We start from the raw sequence: 13,852 nt of genomic DNA on the forward strand, positions 1-13,852 counted from the left end.
AAAATATAATTTCTGACAATCAATTTGGATTCAGGAAAAATCGATTAGCCCTGGATCTTATGGTCAAAGCCGAAACAAACATCAGGAATGCATTCATTCGAAATGAGCATCTCGTCATGGTATGCCTTGATGTAGAAAAAGCCTTCGACACCACATGGTGTTTTGGTATCCTAAGAGATCTGCATTCCCTTGACCCGAGAGGCCACTTACCATACTTCATATTGAATTTCCTTCAGCACAGATCTTTTCAAGTCCAATACCGACAAGTTCTCTCTCAAACATATATACAAGAAGAAGGGGTCCCACAAGGCTCTGTGCTCAGCGCCACCTTATTCGCAATAAGAATAAACCATATGACTAAATATATGCCCAGCACTGTGAATTCATACCTCTATGCCGATGATCTCACTTTTCTTGCAGTTCTCAAAACATGACTTTCATTGAGCGGCAGCTCCAAATTTCAATGAATAATATTCAGTTATGGATGGCACAGAATGGGTATCGACTCTCTTGTTCAAAATCTAAAGTAGTTCACTTTTGTAACAAAAGGAAGATGCATCCAGATCCAGAAGTACACTTAACAAATCAGCCTATCTCAGTTGTGAGCAGCATTCTTCTGCTTGGTCTGACTTTTGATAGTAAGTTGAACTTCATAGAGCACGTTAAACATCTAAAAACATCTTGCCTGAAAAAAATGAACATACTCAGAGTCATTTCTTCTACATCATGGGGTGCAGATCGGTACACGTTACTGCATTTGTATAGAGCCCTAATCAGATCTCGCCTTGATTATGGTGCCCCGGTGTATGATTCTGCTAGGGAAAGCGTGCTAGCGCGACTTGCACCAATTCAACACTCTGCCCTGAGGATTTCTATAGGTGCTTATAGAACTTCACCAGTTCAAAGTCTTTATATTGATGCTCATGAACTTCCTCTAACCCTCAGGAGAAAGATGCTAATTCTTAACTATACAACTAAAATCCAAAGTCTACCTACCCATCCCATTAGGCCAATACTTAACGACCCACAGTTAACAACATTCTATAGAAATAAACCTAGAGCAATTCAGCCTTTTTCTCTCAGAGCTCAAGCATTATCAGAAACTTGTAATATAGATCCCGATAAAGTTCTTCAAGATTTAAGCAGTACAGATCCCCCATGGAGGTCTATTAAACCACTCTGTGACAATTATTTTCTAAACTGGGGAAAACACTCTCTTGCAAATGTTAATATACAACTCCATATAGCCCATACACAAAATTATCTGCATTTTTCAAAAATATACACTGACGGATCAAAATCTGAGAGTGGAGTGGGTGCTTCAGCCATTTTCCCTCATAAAACCTTCTCCATATCACTTCCCAATGAATGCAGCAGCTATATAGCTGAATTATACGCCATCAAACTTGCAGTGGAAAATATCCTCCATCTGGCCATCCATAAAAGCATGATATATACGGACTCCCAGAGTGCGATTATAGCTTTACAGAACAATTCTTCTAAAACACATCCTTTAATAAAGCTCATAAAATCCAAACTGATGCATCTTCAAGAACTCCGAGTGGCCGTTTTCTGTTGGATCCCAGGCCATGCTGGGATACAAGGAAACAAACGTGCAGACTATGCCGCTAAACATCCATCCGACAGAGAATTATCACAGCATTACGTCCCATATCTTGACTACAAAAGTAACATTCGAAGAATGTGTAAAGAACAATGGAGAATTCAATGGCAAGCCCAAACGCACAATAAACTCCGCCAAATAAAACCTGAACCGCAACCGTGGACGTCCAGTTTCCATATAAACAGGAGGGAGGAAGTAATTTTAACTAGAGTGCATATTGGCCACAGTCATCTTACCCACCTTTATCTCCTCACAGGTAATGATCCTCCACAATGCACACAGTGCAACTGTCCTCTCACAATAAAGCATATTCTTATTGAGTGTACTTTATACACCACTGCCCGCCAAGTCTCTTTTAGCTTTCTGCCAAACCTTAAAGAACCTCTGCCACATCATAGGTAACGATGCTAATCTACTGGAGTTCTTTCACTTCACAAAAAAGATCGAATTATACCATCGTTTTTGAGTAATGCCATCACAGTTACCATGCATATTTAACATTCATAACAGTGATAGGTGCAATATGGCCTAAGCAGCCCTTGCACCAAAAAACGACAACAACAGGAAGTAAGCAAATCCTTAGCTATAATTATGTGAGCTTCCTTGGACTCAGGGGAGGTACCCATGGACTGGAGATATGCAAATGTACCCCAATTCACAAAGGAGGATAAAAGGGTGGCACAATTAATTACAGACCTGTTAGTTTAACTTCTTTTCCAGGACAATTAATGGAGGCACTGGTTAAAGAAGCACTGCAGGATCATCTAGACAAGACTTCAGTTATAGCTCAGACATAGCATGGGTTTGCTAAGGGAAAGTCTTTTCTAACCAATTTGATTTGATACTATGATGTGGTCACAAAGGAACTGGATGCAAAGAATAATTTTGATATCACATATTTGGATCGTAGAAAGGCTTTTGATACTGCTGCACAAATTGAGCAGTGTGGCATCAGAAGCAAATTGCTGCTATGGAAAAAGGGATGGTTGAGTGGGAGAAGACAGAGTGGTAATCAGTGGACACTGCTCCTCGTGGACTAATGTTATTAGTGGAGTCCCCCAGGGTTCAGTATTGGGTCCATTGTTGTTTTCTGTATTTATTAATGATATTGATGATGGTATATCAGGCTTAATGTCTCAGTTTCCAGACAATACGAAGGTTGGCAGGATTGTTAATAACATTAATGACAGTATGCTGCTGTAACATGATCTAGAAAAGCTGAGCAAATGGACTGAAAGGTGGCAACTGAAGTTTAACATTGACAAATGTAAAGGTTTTTTTTTAGTAGTTATTGGCGCATCGGCTTCTGTGGCCATAATGCACCTCCCAAAATTTTTGCAGTACTTTGATCCAAGCCCGAGGCGGGATTCAAACCCGCAAACTTTGGGTTGCTAAACAGGCACTTTACCTACCCGGCTAGCCCGGTTGGCCACAAATGTAAAGTACTGCATATGGGAAGCAGTAACCCAAGAGTAACGTATCAACTGTGTGGTACTACACTGGCAGTGGCAGAGAATCAAAAAGAAAAGTACCTGGGTTGTGCAGGCAGTCTGCAAGAGTAGGTCATGGTGTCTTGTCAATGATATACGGGAATTTTTCTAGCAGGAATAACGTGGTGATTATCCCTTTGTATAAGGCAGTGGTCAGGCCACACCTTGAGTACTGTATACAGGTTTGGAGGCAAAATTTTAAGAAGGATGTAGAGCTGCTGGAACGAGTACAGAGATGAACAATAAGATTAGTGAATGGAACAAAGAGTTGCTCTTACGAATAAAGAATTATATTTTGCAAATTAGTGTCTGGAGACTAGGTACCTGCGAGGTTGTTTGTTTGGTTTTTAGGAGCATTAGCAACTATGGCCATATTGCTCCGGGGTGGGGGGGATATGCGGTGCTCATTCCCTGATCTTTCCACATCCTCCGTATTTGGTGGTCATGGGCTTGAACCCGGTGTAATCAAGAAATGTGTGCTATGCACTGCTGCTCTTGCCCACCTGCCCACCTCGCCCATACCTGCGAGGTGATCTGATTGAGGTGTATGAAGTCTTGAATGGTTTGAGCATGCTCAATGGTGATGGGATTCTTTCTCTTGTTCAGAATATCACCTGAGAGGGCATAAATTCAAATTGAGGAAAGACAGTTGTAGGATAGATGTGCGGAAGTTTGCCTTTAGGCAGCAGGTGGTTGATTGCTGGAACAAACTTCCATCTGTCATAGAAGTTGATAGCCATAAATAGATTAAAGGCAGAGCTGGACAAACATTTGGAGTGAGTGGATGGGTGAAATGAAAATTTTTTTTTTTTTTTTTTTTACTGATGCTATATAACAGCACTGGCCAACTTAATTTGTGATGCAATCTACTTTTTTTCTTCAAAATGTGCCACGATCTACCATCTCAAGAATTTCATTGAATATGGTTAAAAGAGTTAATCAGCCCATTGAAAAACGTGTCTTTAAATTTAAATGCAATTCAGAATTCTTATTTTAAATTCATACTTATTTGAATTTTTAATTTATGCAAAATTTGTGTTTGCATGTCATCTGCTAAGCTTTCAAAATCAGTGATGTACTGTGATAAGGCCAACAGTAAAGAATCTTCTGTATGCAAGTCTGTAGGAGTAGAGCGATTCCTTGTCTTTTTTTTTTTTTTTTTTTTTCCAAATACAAAAAGGCTGATTCACATAGATATTTAAAACCAAAACAAGAATTTAAAAGTTCACTGCATTTTTTTACAGTTGGGTACTTTTCTCGGCAAACATATTTCCAAAAGTCTTTTTCTGATGATCTGGCTTTTCGGAAGATATCGTTTCGCAAGGTAATTTCATTTTCAAGTAATATTTTCTCCACGTTAAAAATCTCAGTGATTTTTTTTTTTTTTTTTTTTTTCCTTCAATTTGTTTCATTTCTAAGTTGACATTAAATGGATAAGAAATACATTGAACAATGTATTCAGTTGTTTCAAAATCATCCACAACTTTCAAGTTCAGAAATATATTTCTCACTATTAAATTCAAAAATAGGATATTTTTGGAAATGAAACTTGCATATTTGAAAAATAATTTTTTTTTTCCTTTGAGATCCTTAGCCATTGCCAAAAATTTATATGCAGAAATATTACTAATCACATTTTACCCATTACATATTACTAATCACATTTTACCCACATTTTTATTTTTTTCTTGTAATTCTAAATTCAGATCACTTAATTTACTGGTAAAATCTGCCAAAAAAGCTAGACCACAACCTCTCTGTATCTTGTAGCTGCTGATAATCATCTCACCTTTGATCAACAAATTTTTTTTAATTTCATTTAGCAAATTTCAAAAAAATCTGTAGAAACTTACTTCGACTCAGCCACCTCACACCTGAGTGTAATATCAGATCTGGTTCATTTTCATCGAGTTGCATTTTGAAAAGTTTCCTTTGAAAGAGATTGTCCTCTGATGGAATTCACGATTTTGAAAGCTATGTCCATAACACTTAGTATTTAATTTTTTGCTGCCTAACACTTATTGGTGGATGATACAGTGGTAAGTTAAAAAAAAAAAAAAAAAAAACCTGAGAATTCATCATCCTTTTGATACAATGCGATGAATTCCTTAAGATGCCCTGCCATTGCTTTGGCTCTATCTGTTGTTATTGATACGAGCTTAAATAGTTGTAATTTAATTTTTTCAATAAAATTTTTGAATGCGTTAAATATATCAAGACCTCTAGTTCTTTCTTTTAACAAAACCATACCCAGCAGTTCTTCTCTAGTGACAGAATCATCGAAAACCATACGAATAAAAATCAGCAGTCAAGCTGTATCACTGATGTCTGTAGATTCATCCAGTTGTAAAGAAAAGGACACACCACTAGCAATATGAGCACGCAATTGTTTGCTCACATTTTTACTCAGTTTTAGATGCTTCCCATCACAGTATTTCGAGATAATTGCAGATCTTGAAGAGCACTTTTAATTTCATTTCTGTTCTTAAAATTTAAAAAAAAAGAATGTTATTTCTAAAAATGTGTCTTTGATGAATTAACCACCCCGGGGGCTCACATCTGTTGAGGTATGGGCTTGGCACACCCCAGGGTCCTGAGCTGGATATCATCATTCTTCTTTCTTGGTGATTCCCTTCTACTTCTCTCTCTCTCTCTCGGGGTTACTGGAGAACTTTTTTTTTTTTTTCCTGGTGCAGCATAAGCCTCAGGCTTCCTTGCATCATATGAATATTAATAATAATAATAATAAAATGGTTTGCATTTTTTTGCAAGAAGATGATTAACTTTAAATGATGCTACAGTTACTGCTTTAGATTGTAAATTAGGTGTCATGAAGAAAATTTGTTGCACGAATAATCTAGATTTAAGTTCTTTTAATTTATTTTTTTCTAAGGTCACTATTAGGCGAAAAATCCGATTGGTATTTACCATGGAGTGTGTTGAAGTGCCTTTCTAAATTTCCTTTTTTGGGTCTAGCCATGGAAGCATTGCAAATCAAAGAACAACATTTTTCTTTTATCATTACAAAAAAGTATTCTAGTTCCCACTCTTGATGAAATGATATGTTTTACTCTTTTTCATAGTATTCATTTTAAATCAAGGGATATTAAATTAACGTATAAGTACTGTCCAGTTATTAATATTAAGTAAGCAAAATAAGAATTAGACACATACACTATGTTCTCCACAACATAACTGCGTGAATTTTCACTAGATCACAGAATAGTACTCTGTGCACTAGACTGCTGCTTGGTGACAAGAGTAGTCACGTGGTGCAACGGATTTGTAATAAGCGAATGTAGTGGGGCGCATAATAATAATAACATTTAAATTTTGACTAATCTATTTTTTATATATGTTTAAAATTCATCGTGATCGACCGAAATTAAAGCAGCGATCGACTGGTAGATCGTGATCAACTTGTTGGCCACCCTTGCTATATAAGCTTGCTTTCTTGCATCATGTGCCTTTACTAAAGCTAAATGCTAATACCTTTTCCTTCACTAGCATATGAACAGAGGCAATATGTCCATAGCAGCACTCGTGCCATTAAACCACAATCAGAACAAAAGTAAAAGTAAATTTGTTCCCCCCCCTCTCTCTGAGTTGCACCATACTTTAAGAAAGAAACTGTGCTGCCCTAAATGAGCATAAATTACTGTTTGTTTATGTATTTATTATATTTTAATTTAATTTTTGTTCATCTGCAGTTTTCAACTTTCCCTTCAACATGATATAAGGTTTTTTTTTTTTTTTTTTTTCTAAAGGGAATTCTTAAGAATTTTCTTCATAATCAGTGCATATAATTGAAATTGGCTACAGTGGTATTTCGTGAATTCCTTACTTGTTAAATAAGTAATAATATCTATTGCAACTCATGCAGTTTACTTTGCTTGCTTTATTTCATGCTTAGAAGGTTCACTTGTCTTCAACTTGAATGATGATAATCGTGAGAATATATAAGGAAAAGTTAATCAAAATTAAATGGATGTAGATTGTCTTATTCTTTTTATGTATTTCAGTATATGAACCAACATTTCCTGCTCTTGTCGGAATTTTATCCCTAGCATTTTTTATCCATAGCTGTGTTCTTTCACTAATGAGAAATCAGAAAAATCCAAAGAATAACGTAAGTCTCTCTATATAAAATTCTGCATGCATATTTTTAAAGTGCAAATGAATTTTTTGTATATCTAATATTCCTTTACCCATTTAATCTATTTTGTTAATGTACTTCTTGTTTTGGATGTTATGTAAGTGCATATTACTGAAATTATTTTAAAATAAATGTTAGTTACTTTTAGTTTCTATATGCTACATAATAGAAAGCTTTATTTTTATTATTTTCTTTTTTTCAGGCAAGGGATCTAGCTGTTGCTTATCTTCTTGTTGCTTGCACTTATTTGACTATAGGAATTGTGTTTTTTATTTCCTTTCCATTCTCTAAGGACTGCATACAGGATGCAAGTATTTATAAACGTTAAAATTCCTCATTTTTAACCTTGGATACGTGTCATCCAGATTTATTACTTAATTAAATTGAATATGTTACTTCTTAACAGGTTACTTTTGTTAGCGTTGTTAAGTGTTTTATTAGTGTTGTTGTTACTTGTGTATATTGTAAATGAAACATTTAATATTCATTTAATTTTATTTTTAATTTTAATTGTATTCATTTAATAAACATTTTAAATGAAACATTTAATATTCACTGTTCACCATGAGTAAGGTAAATTATATACAGCATAATTCAAAATTAACTCTAGAGTTTTTTGTGTTATAATTTTACATATTTTGAACTCAGTAAAACATGCTGGCTAAAACAAAAGTAATGATGAACAAGTATGCTACGGAAAGGGAAATAATGATTGAAGGAGCAGTAATTGAAAAGGTGGAGTCATATACTTATCTGGGACAAGTTATTAGCTGTAATAACGATAAATGGCTGGAAGTCAAGAGAAGAATAAATTTTGGATGGATAGCATTCAGAAAATATAGTCACATACTGAAGAGCAATATCCCAGTTTGTCTGAAATGTAAAATAATGAATCAACGTATACTCCCCACCATGACTTATGGAAGTGAAACTTGGGCACTCACCAAAAGAATGGAAGAGAAGCTGAGAACTACACAGCGAAGAATGGAACGAATTATACTGGGAATCAGACTGTTAGATAAGAGGAGAAACACATGGATTAGGCAGCAAACTCAAGTAAAGAACATTGTTATCAAAACTAAAGAACTAAAATGGTCTTGGGCAGGACACATAGCTCGAAGACATGATGACAGATGGACTAAGAAAATAACAGAATGGTACCCAAGAGGAGCTAGAAGAAAATCTGGAAAACAAAGGCGGAGATGGATAGATGAAATTCATGAGTTTTTGGGTAGTAAATGGATGGCCAGTGCTCAAAACAGAAGGAACTGGAAAGTTGCTGGAGAGGCCTTCATCCTGCAGTGGATTGAAAATGGCTGATGATGATGAAGACTGCTAGCCAAAAATCTAATAGTGTTGAAGTCAAGGATCATACTGGGTATGGAATTAGTATTATTATCAGTCAGGCCAAATGATGCATAGAAACAAACTTAAATAAAAAAAAGTCAGTCACAATTTTCTTATTTCTAAACAGCAACAATTGAATTCTGTCTTGAGCATGTTGGACTCTTCTACTTCAACAACCTTAGGAGGCAACTTATCCCTGTCATGAACAACTAAAGATGAGATATAATTTACTAGAGCTTTCCTGAATTTTTATATTTGTCTCCTTGTTCTTGTCTCACTTTCCAGCATGAGACTCCTCCATCCATTCTGCCTATTCTTTTAAGAACCTTAAGTGCCTCTATCAGGTCACTCCTGAGGTGTCTAGTCTCTGGGCTCTGCAGTCCACATCTCCTTTGAAGTTCCTTACAGGGACAACCATTAGCAGTTCTAACCAGTCTGGTTGCCCCTTTTTTTAATCTTCTGTAGTAGTTTCCTGAATACTCCCAATGAGGTCTCCTCATTGTTTTATAAAGGGGAATAATAATCCTTCTTCGTGCTGGTAAAGGTCCTATTGATCATTGAAAGCACACCCTGAGCCTTCCTAGGCACCTGCTTACACTTCATATCTGCTTGTATTGTAATCTTTAAATCTTTCTCATTCTGAACCATCATTAATTTCATGTCACCAACTTCACATTTAGCATATTTAAACTTAAGTTGCCACTATCAGGACCGTCTGTTACCTATCTGAAGCAGCATAGCCTGGCTCCAATTGTTAACCATCCTACCTACCTACCTTTTAAATGAACAGCAAACTTTAAAAGTTCTCCTATATACCCTCATCAGTATCATTGAGGAAAATCTGAAAGTGCTGAATCCTGCTGTTGAAGGTCCTATTGTTCATTGATAGTACACTCCGAGCTTTCCTGTCTGCCTGCTCACATTGTAAGAAAATCTTCATATCTAGTTATGTTGTAGTGCCTAAAGCTTTCTTGTCCTAAACTACCTTTTATTCCATACCCCCCAGTCAGCATTCCTCCCCCCTCAAGAATTTATTTTCCACAAAATTGGACTGCCTTTCCCATCCACTAATTTGAAAATATCACATCCAGAAGTTATGGACATGAAGAGAGAATGGAGAGGGATGGGGTGCCGTGTTAGTATGTTAACTGATGATGAGACCATTTTCAATGTGTGGCAGAATGAAGCTTTCAAACATCTCAAGAAGAAATCGCAACTCTATATGACTTTTTCGGGCCCGGGTGCCAAGCGTTTCCGTGGCCAAGCGATTCTCGTGCGATTGAAAAGCGTTTTTCTCTAAGCGACTAGGTTCTCTTTTGTTTTCTCCCTTGCTTATTAAACTTTTCCGTTAAGAGCCCTTCTTTCTTAAAAGCACTTAAGAAAAGAGCCCAGAAGAAGGAAAGAACTTTTTTCTTTAATTTAATTCATCTTACTATACGCTTGGCCACAAGCGGCACTGCTCCTGCCTCCCCGTGGTGGAGCCGGTAATCTGGGCGGTAAAAATATACCCCCAGGGCCAAAAGGAGCTAACAACGATACATGTAATTATCCACCTTTAGAGCCATCAAGCCGCTCAAGGTCAGAATTTCCTGACAATGACCGTGACACCAACCAGCCCAAAAGGCTTAGAAGGGAACCTCAATGCCATGATGAATTACCAAATTTCTTGGTGATTCATTCTTTATCCTCCCAACCTGTAGGCAAATTATCACCATTCTTGATTCAAAAATATTTGGAATCAATTACTGGATCACCAAAAATGGTGAAAAGACTACAATTTGGAGATCTCCTCATTGAAACTGCCACCGCTAAACACTCTGAGCGGCTCTTAAACACAACATCATTTTGTGGGCTCACAGTATCAATTACTCCACACAGAACCTTAAATTCATCAAAGGGTGTAATCAGTGAGTGGGACCTAATCACAGTCTCCGAAGAAGAGCTACTTCAAGAACTTAGTAGTCAAAAAGTTACAAATGTGAAACGGATTATGACTAAAAAAGATGGAAATCTCACTCCAACGAGATCCATCATCTTAACATTCAGTACGCCAGACTTACCAGCCTCAATTAAAGCTGGCTATTTGAATTGTCATATTAGACCATATATCCCAAATCCCGTTCGCTGCTTCAAATGCCAAAATACGGGCATTCGCAGCAGGCATGTAGAGGTGAGGCCATATGTCCCATCTGCAGCTCTAAAGATCACACTTAAGCGGATTGCTCTGTCAAAACTCCTGTTTGTCCAAACTGTAAAGAAAGCCACCCAGCTTTTTCCAAAACATGTGAGCTATGGATTACAGGAAAGAAAATTCAAAAGTACAAAATAGAAAATAAAGTCACCTTTCCTGAGGCACGTAGACAAATGATGTCGACCCTGCCTAGTAGTCGTTCCTATGCAGCTCGCACTCGGAACTTCGTTTCTACTGCAGCTCAAACAGATGTATCAGTTCCACCTAACACCTCTCTAGCGAACTGGCTCAAATCTGTGCTTTCAACCTCAGAGGAAGAAAATACTCGAAAAAAGAACTAGCGAAGCCACAAATACTCCAATCAGCATTCCTACTCATACCCCATCAGTCCCAGTTGGAAAAGAACAATTAAAATCTGAATCAGTCTCTAAAAAAACGGAATCTCCCTCCAAACGCATGGATGTAGATGAGCTGCTAGACAATGAGGAACCTATTCTAGAACTCCATGCAGAGGACATCATGGATACTGGACGCCCCACATTCTCAAAAAAGGACCGGAAAAAATGTCCCACGTACAGAAAACAGTCAGATGAATCGCCCTCAGGTAATCCTAAATAATGAATAAGATCATACAATGGAATTGCAGAGGACTAAGCACTCATTCTGATGACTTAAGAGATTTAATAGCTCAATTTAATCCCATAGGTGTATGCTTACAGGAAACATTCTTGTCACCCCAAGTTTTGCCAAAATTTTCAAGTTATACCATTTACAGACGAGATAGGACCTCAGTATCACCTGCACGTGGAGGAGTTGCTATTCTTGTTAACGCTAACATACCATCCAGGCCGATCCAATTGAGAACTACCCTAGAAGCTGTGGCAGCTCGCCTTGCAGTTGGTACGTCATTTACCATTGTTTCAATTTATATTCCGCCATCTGCACCACTTCTGCTTTCAGAACTTGACAACCTCATTGCACAACTCCCAACTCCAATTTGTCTTTTTGGTGACTTTAATGGACACCATCCATTGTGGGGATCGGCTACAATTCATATAAGAGGCAAATTGATGGAGGAATTCGTGCATAATAATGATCTTAATTTATTAAATTCTGGATTTCCTACCTACATCCGCTTAGCAACCGGATCTGCTTCCGCAACAGACTTGTCGATTTGTTCGCCATCCATATTTCCAATCATGACATGGTCGGTATTAACCGATCCCTTCAACAGTGAACACTTTCCAATTATTTGCTCGCTACGAACAGGGGTAACTTCAAATCCTGACCAACGATCCACTTGGCAGTTTAAAAAGGCAAACTGGGGTGGCTATTCTGCCCAGATACACTTAGACAGATTTTATGTTCAAAGACAACATATTGATGATGTAAACACTTACATAACCAATCAGATTCTGACTGCAGCTAAGGCCTCCATTCCAAAATCCACACCATATCGAAAACACAGAAATCACTGATGGAATACAGATTATTTAATTGCCAAACAGGAAAAAAACCGCACCTGGAATCATTTCCGCAAGTATCCCACCACTAGTAACCTAATTACTTTTAAAAGACTAAAAGCAAAAGCTAGACAAGTTAGGCGGAAAGCGAAACGGGATTCATGGATTGCTTTTGCCTCCACCATTACCAAAGACACGGACACACAAGTCATCTGGAAAAGAATACAGGCACTAAATGGCAAATTTGCTCGGCTGCCCTCTCTGATACTTCATTGGAAAGGGAAAGACATTTCTACTCTCGAAGAGTTGCAAATGCATTAGCAGAATCATTTGCAAAAATCTCAGCTTCTGCCACCTATGCCTCCACCTTCCAGAACATCAAAGCAGGTACAGAACGGTATAAAATTAACTTCTCTGCCGCTCATTCCCGTACAACCAACCGTTTACGTTAATAGAACTTAAAGAATCATTAAACAGATCTTCCAATAGAATCAGGTGCAGGTCCAGATGGAGTTCATTACATTATGTTAAAGCATTTACTTGGAGAAGACTTGAGAACCCTATTAATTTTTTACAATCGGATCTTCTCTGAAAATGCCTATCCAACTTCATGGCGCCATTCGTTCATTATCGCCTTACCAAAACCAGGAAAAAATCCTTCCTGTGTTGAAAACTACAGGCCAATATCTCTTACGAACTGCATGGGAAAAATTTTCGAAAGAATGGTTCATACTAGGCTCACTTACATCCTGGAGTCAGAAAATCTCCTTCCAGATCACCATTATGGCTTTCGAAAAAATAGATCAACCCTAGATGTGCTCATTAAAGCAGAGTCTCATCCGAAATGCCTTTGTCATGAAACAACATCTAGTCATGGTCAATTTAGATCTTGAAAAGGCATTTGATACTGCATGGCAGCATGGTATTATTATGGACCTTTCTGGGGCTTAGGGGTCATTTGCCAGAAATAATTCAGAATTTCTTGCAATTGCGCTCTTTTCAAGTCTGATACAAAAACATCCTCTCTACATCTCACATTCAGGAAGAGGGAGTCCCGCAGGGATCAGTACTCATTCCAACACTGTTTTCAATCTGAGTTAGCAATATGACAAGAGATATCCCAAAAACTGTTCAAACTTATATGTATGCAGATGATCTTACTATTTCCTGTCAATCTCAAAGTATGAATGCTATTGAACGGCAGCTACAACTTGCCATAACCAAAATAGAATCCTGGACTTCACGGAATGGTTACAGACTGTCAGAAAAGAAATGCACTGTCACTCACTTTTGCAAGAAGCGAGCTCTCCATCCCGAACCTGAACTACAAATACACAATACTCCAATCCTGCTTGTTAATACTGTTAAATTTCTTGGACTAATATTAGACCGCAAACTAAATTTCCAAGCTCACATCACTTATTTGAGAACTTCTTGTGTAAAGCATTTGAGTATACTTCGTTCGGTCTCATCTATGTCATGGGGAGCTGATTGGTGTACTTTGCTGCATCTCTATAGAAGTTTAATCCGTTCACGGTTAGATTATGGTTGTTCGGTGTATGACTCTGCCAGGAGCACTAC

At 37.6% G+C, this 13,852-nt stretch overlaps 1 protein-coding gene across 1 annotated transcript in view; it reads left to right on the forward strand.

Moving 5' to 3' along the window:
* The window catches only part of LOC150081164 (sodium-coupled neutral amino acid transporter 9 homolog), a 240,840-nt gene that overhangs the window by 173,153 nt on the left and 53,835 nt on the right, over positions 1-13,852 (forward strand). The window contains exons 10-11 of the mRNA XM_090380964.1: positions 7,137-7,243; positions 7,473-7,577. Of these exons, the coding sequence (XP_090237090.1) occupies positions 7,137-7,243; positions 7,473-7,577 (212 nt within the window). The remainder of the gene's footprint in view (positions 1-7,136; positions 7,244-7,472; positions 7,578-13,852) is intronic.

Source organism: Mastigoproctus giganteus, chromosome 9, assembly GCF_048544385.1.
Source record: "Mastigoproctus giganteus isolate SK-2022 chromosome 9, ASM4854438v1, whole genome shotgun sequence".
In the NCBI taxonomy this organism is placed as follows: Eukaryota; Metazoa; Arthropoda; class Arachnida; order Uropygi; family Thelyphonidae; genus Mastigoproctus; species Mastigoproctus giganteus.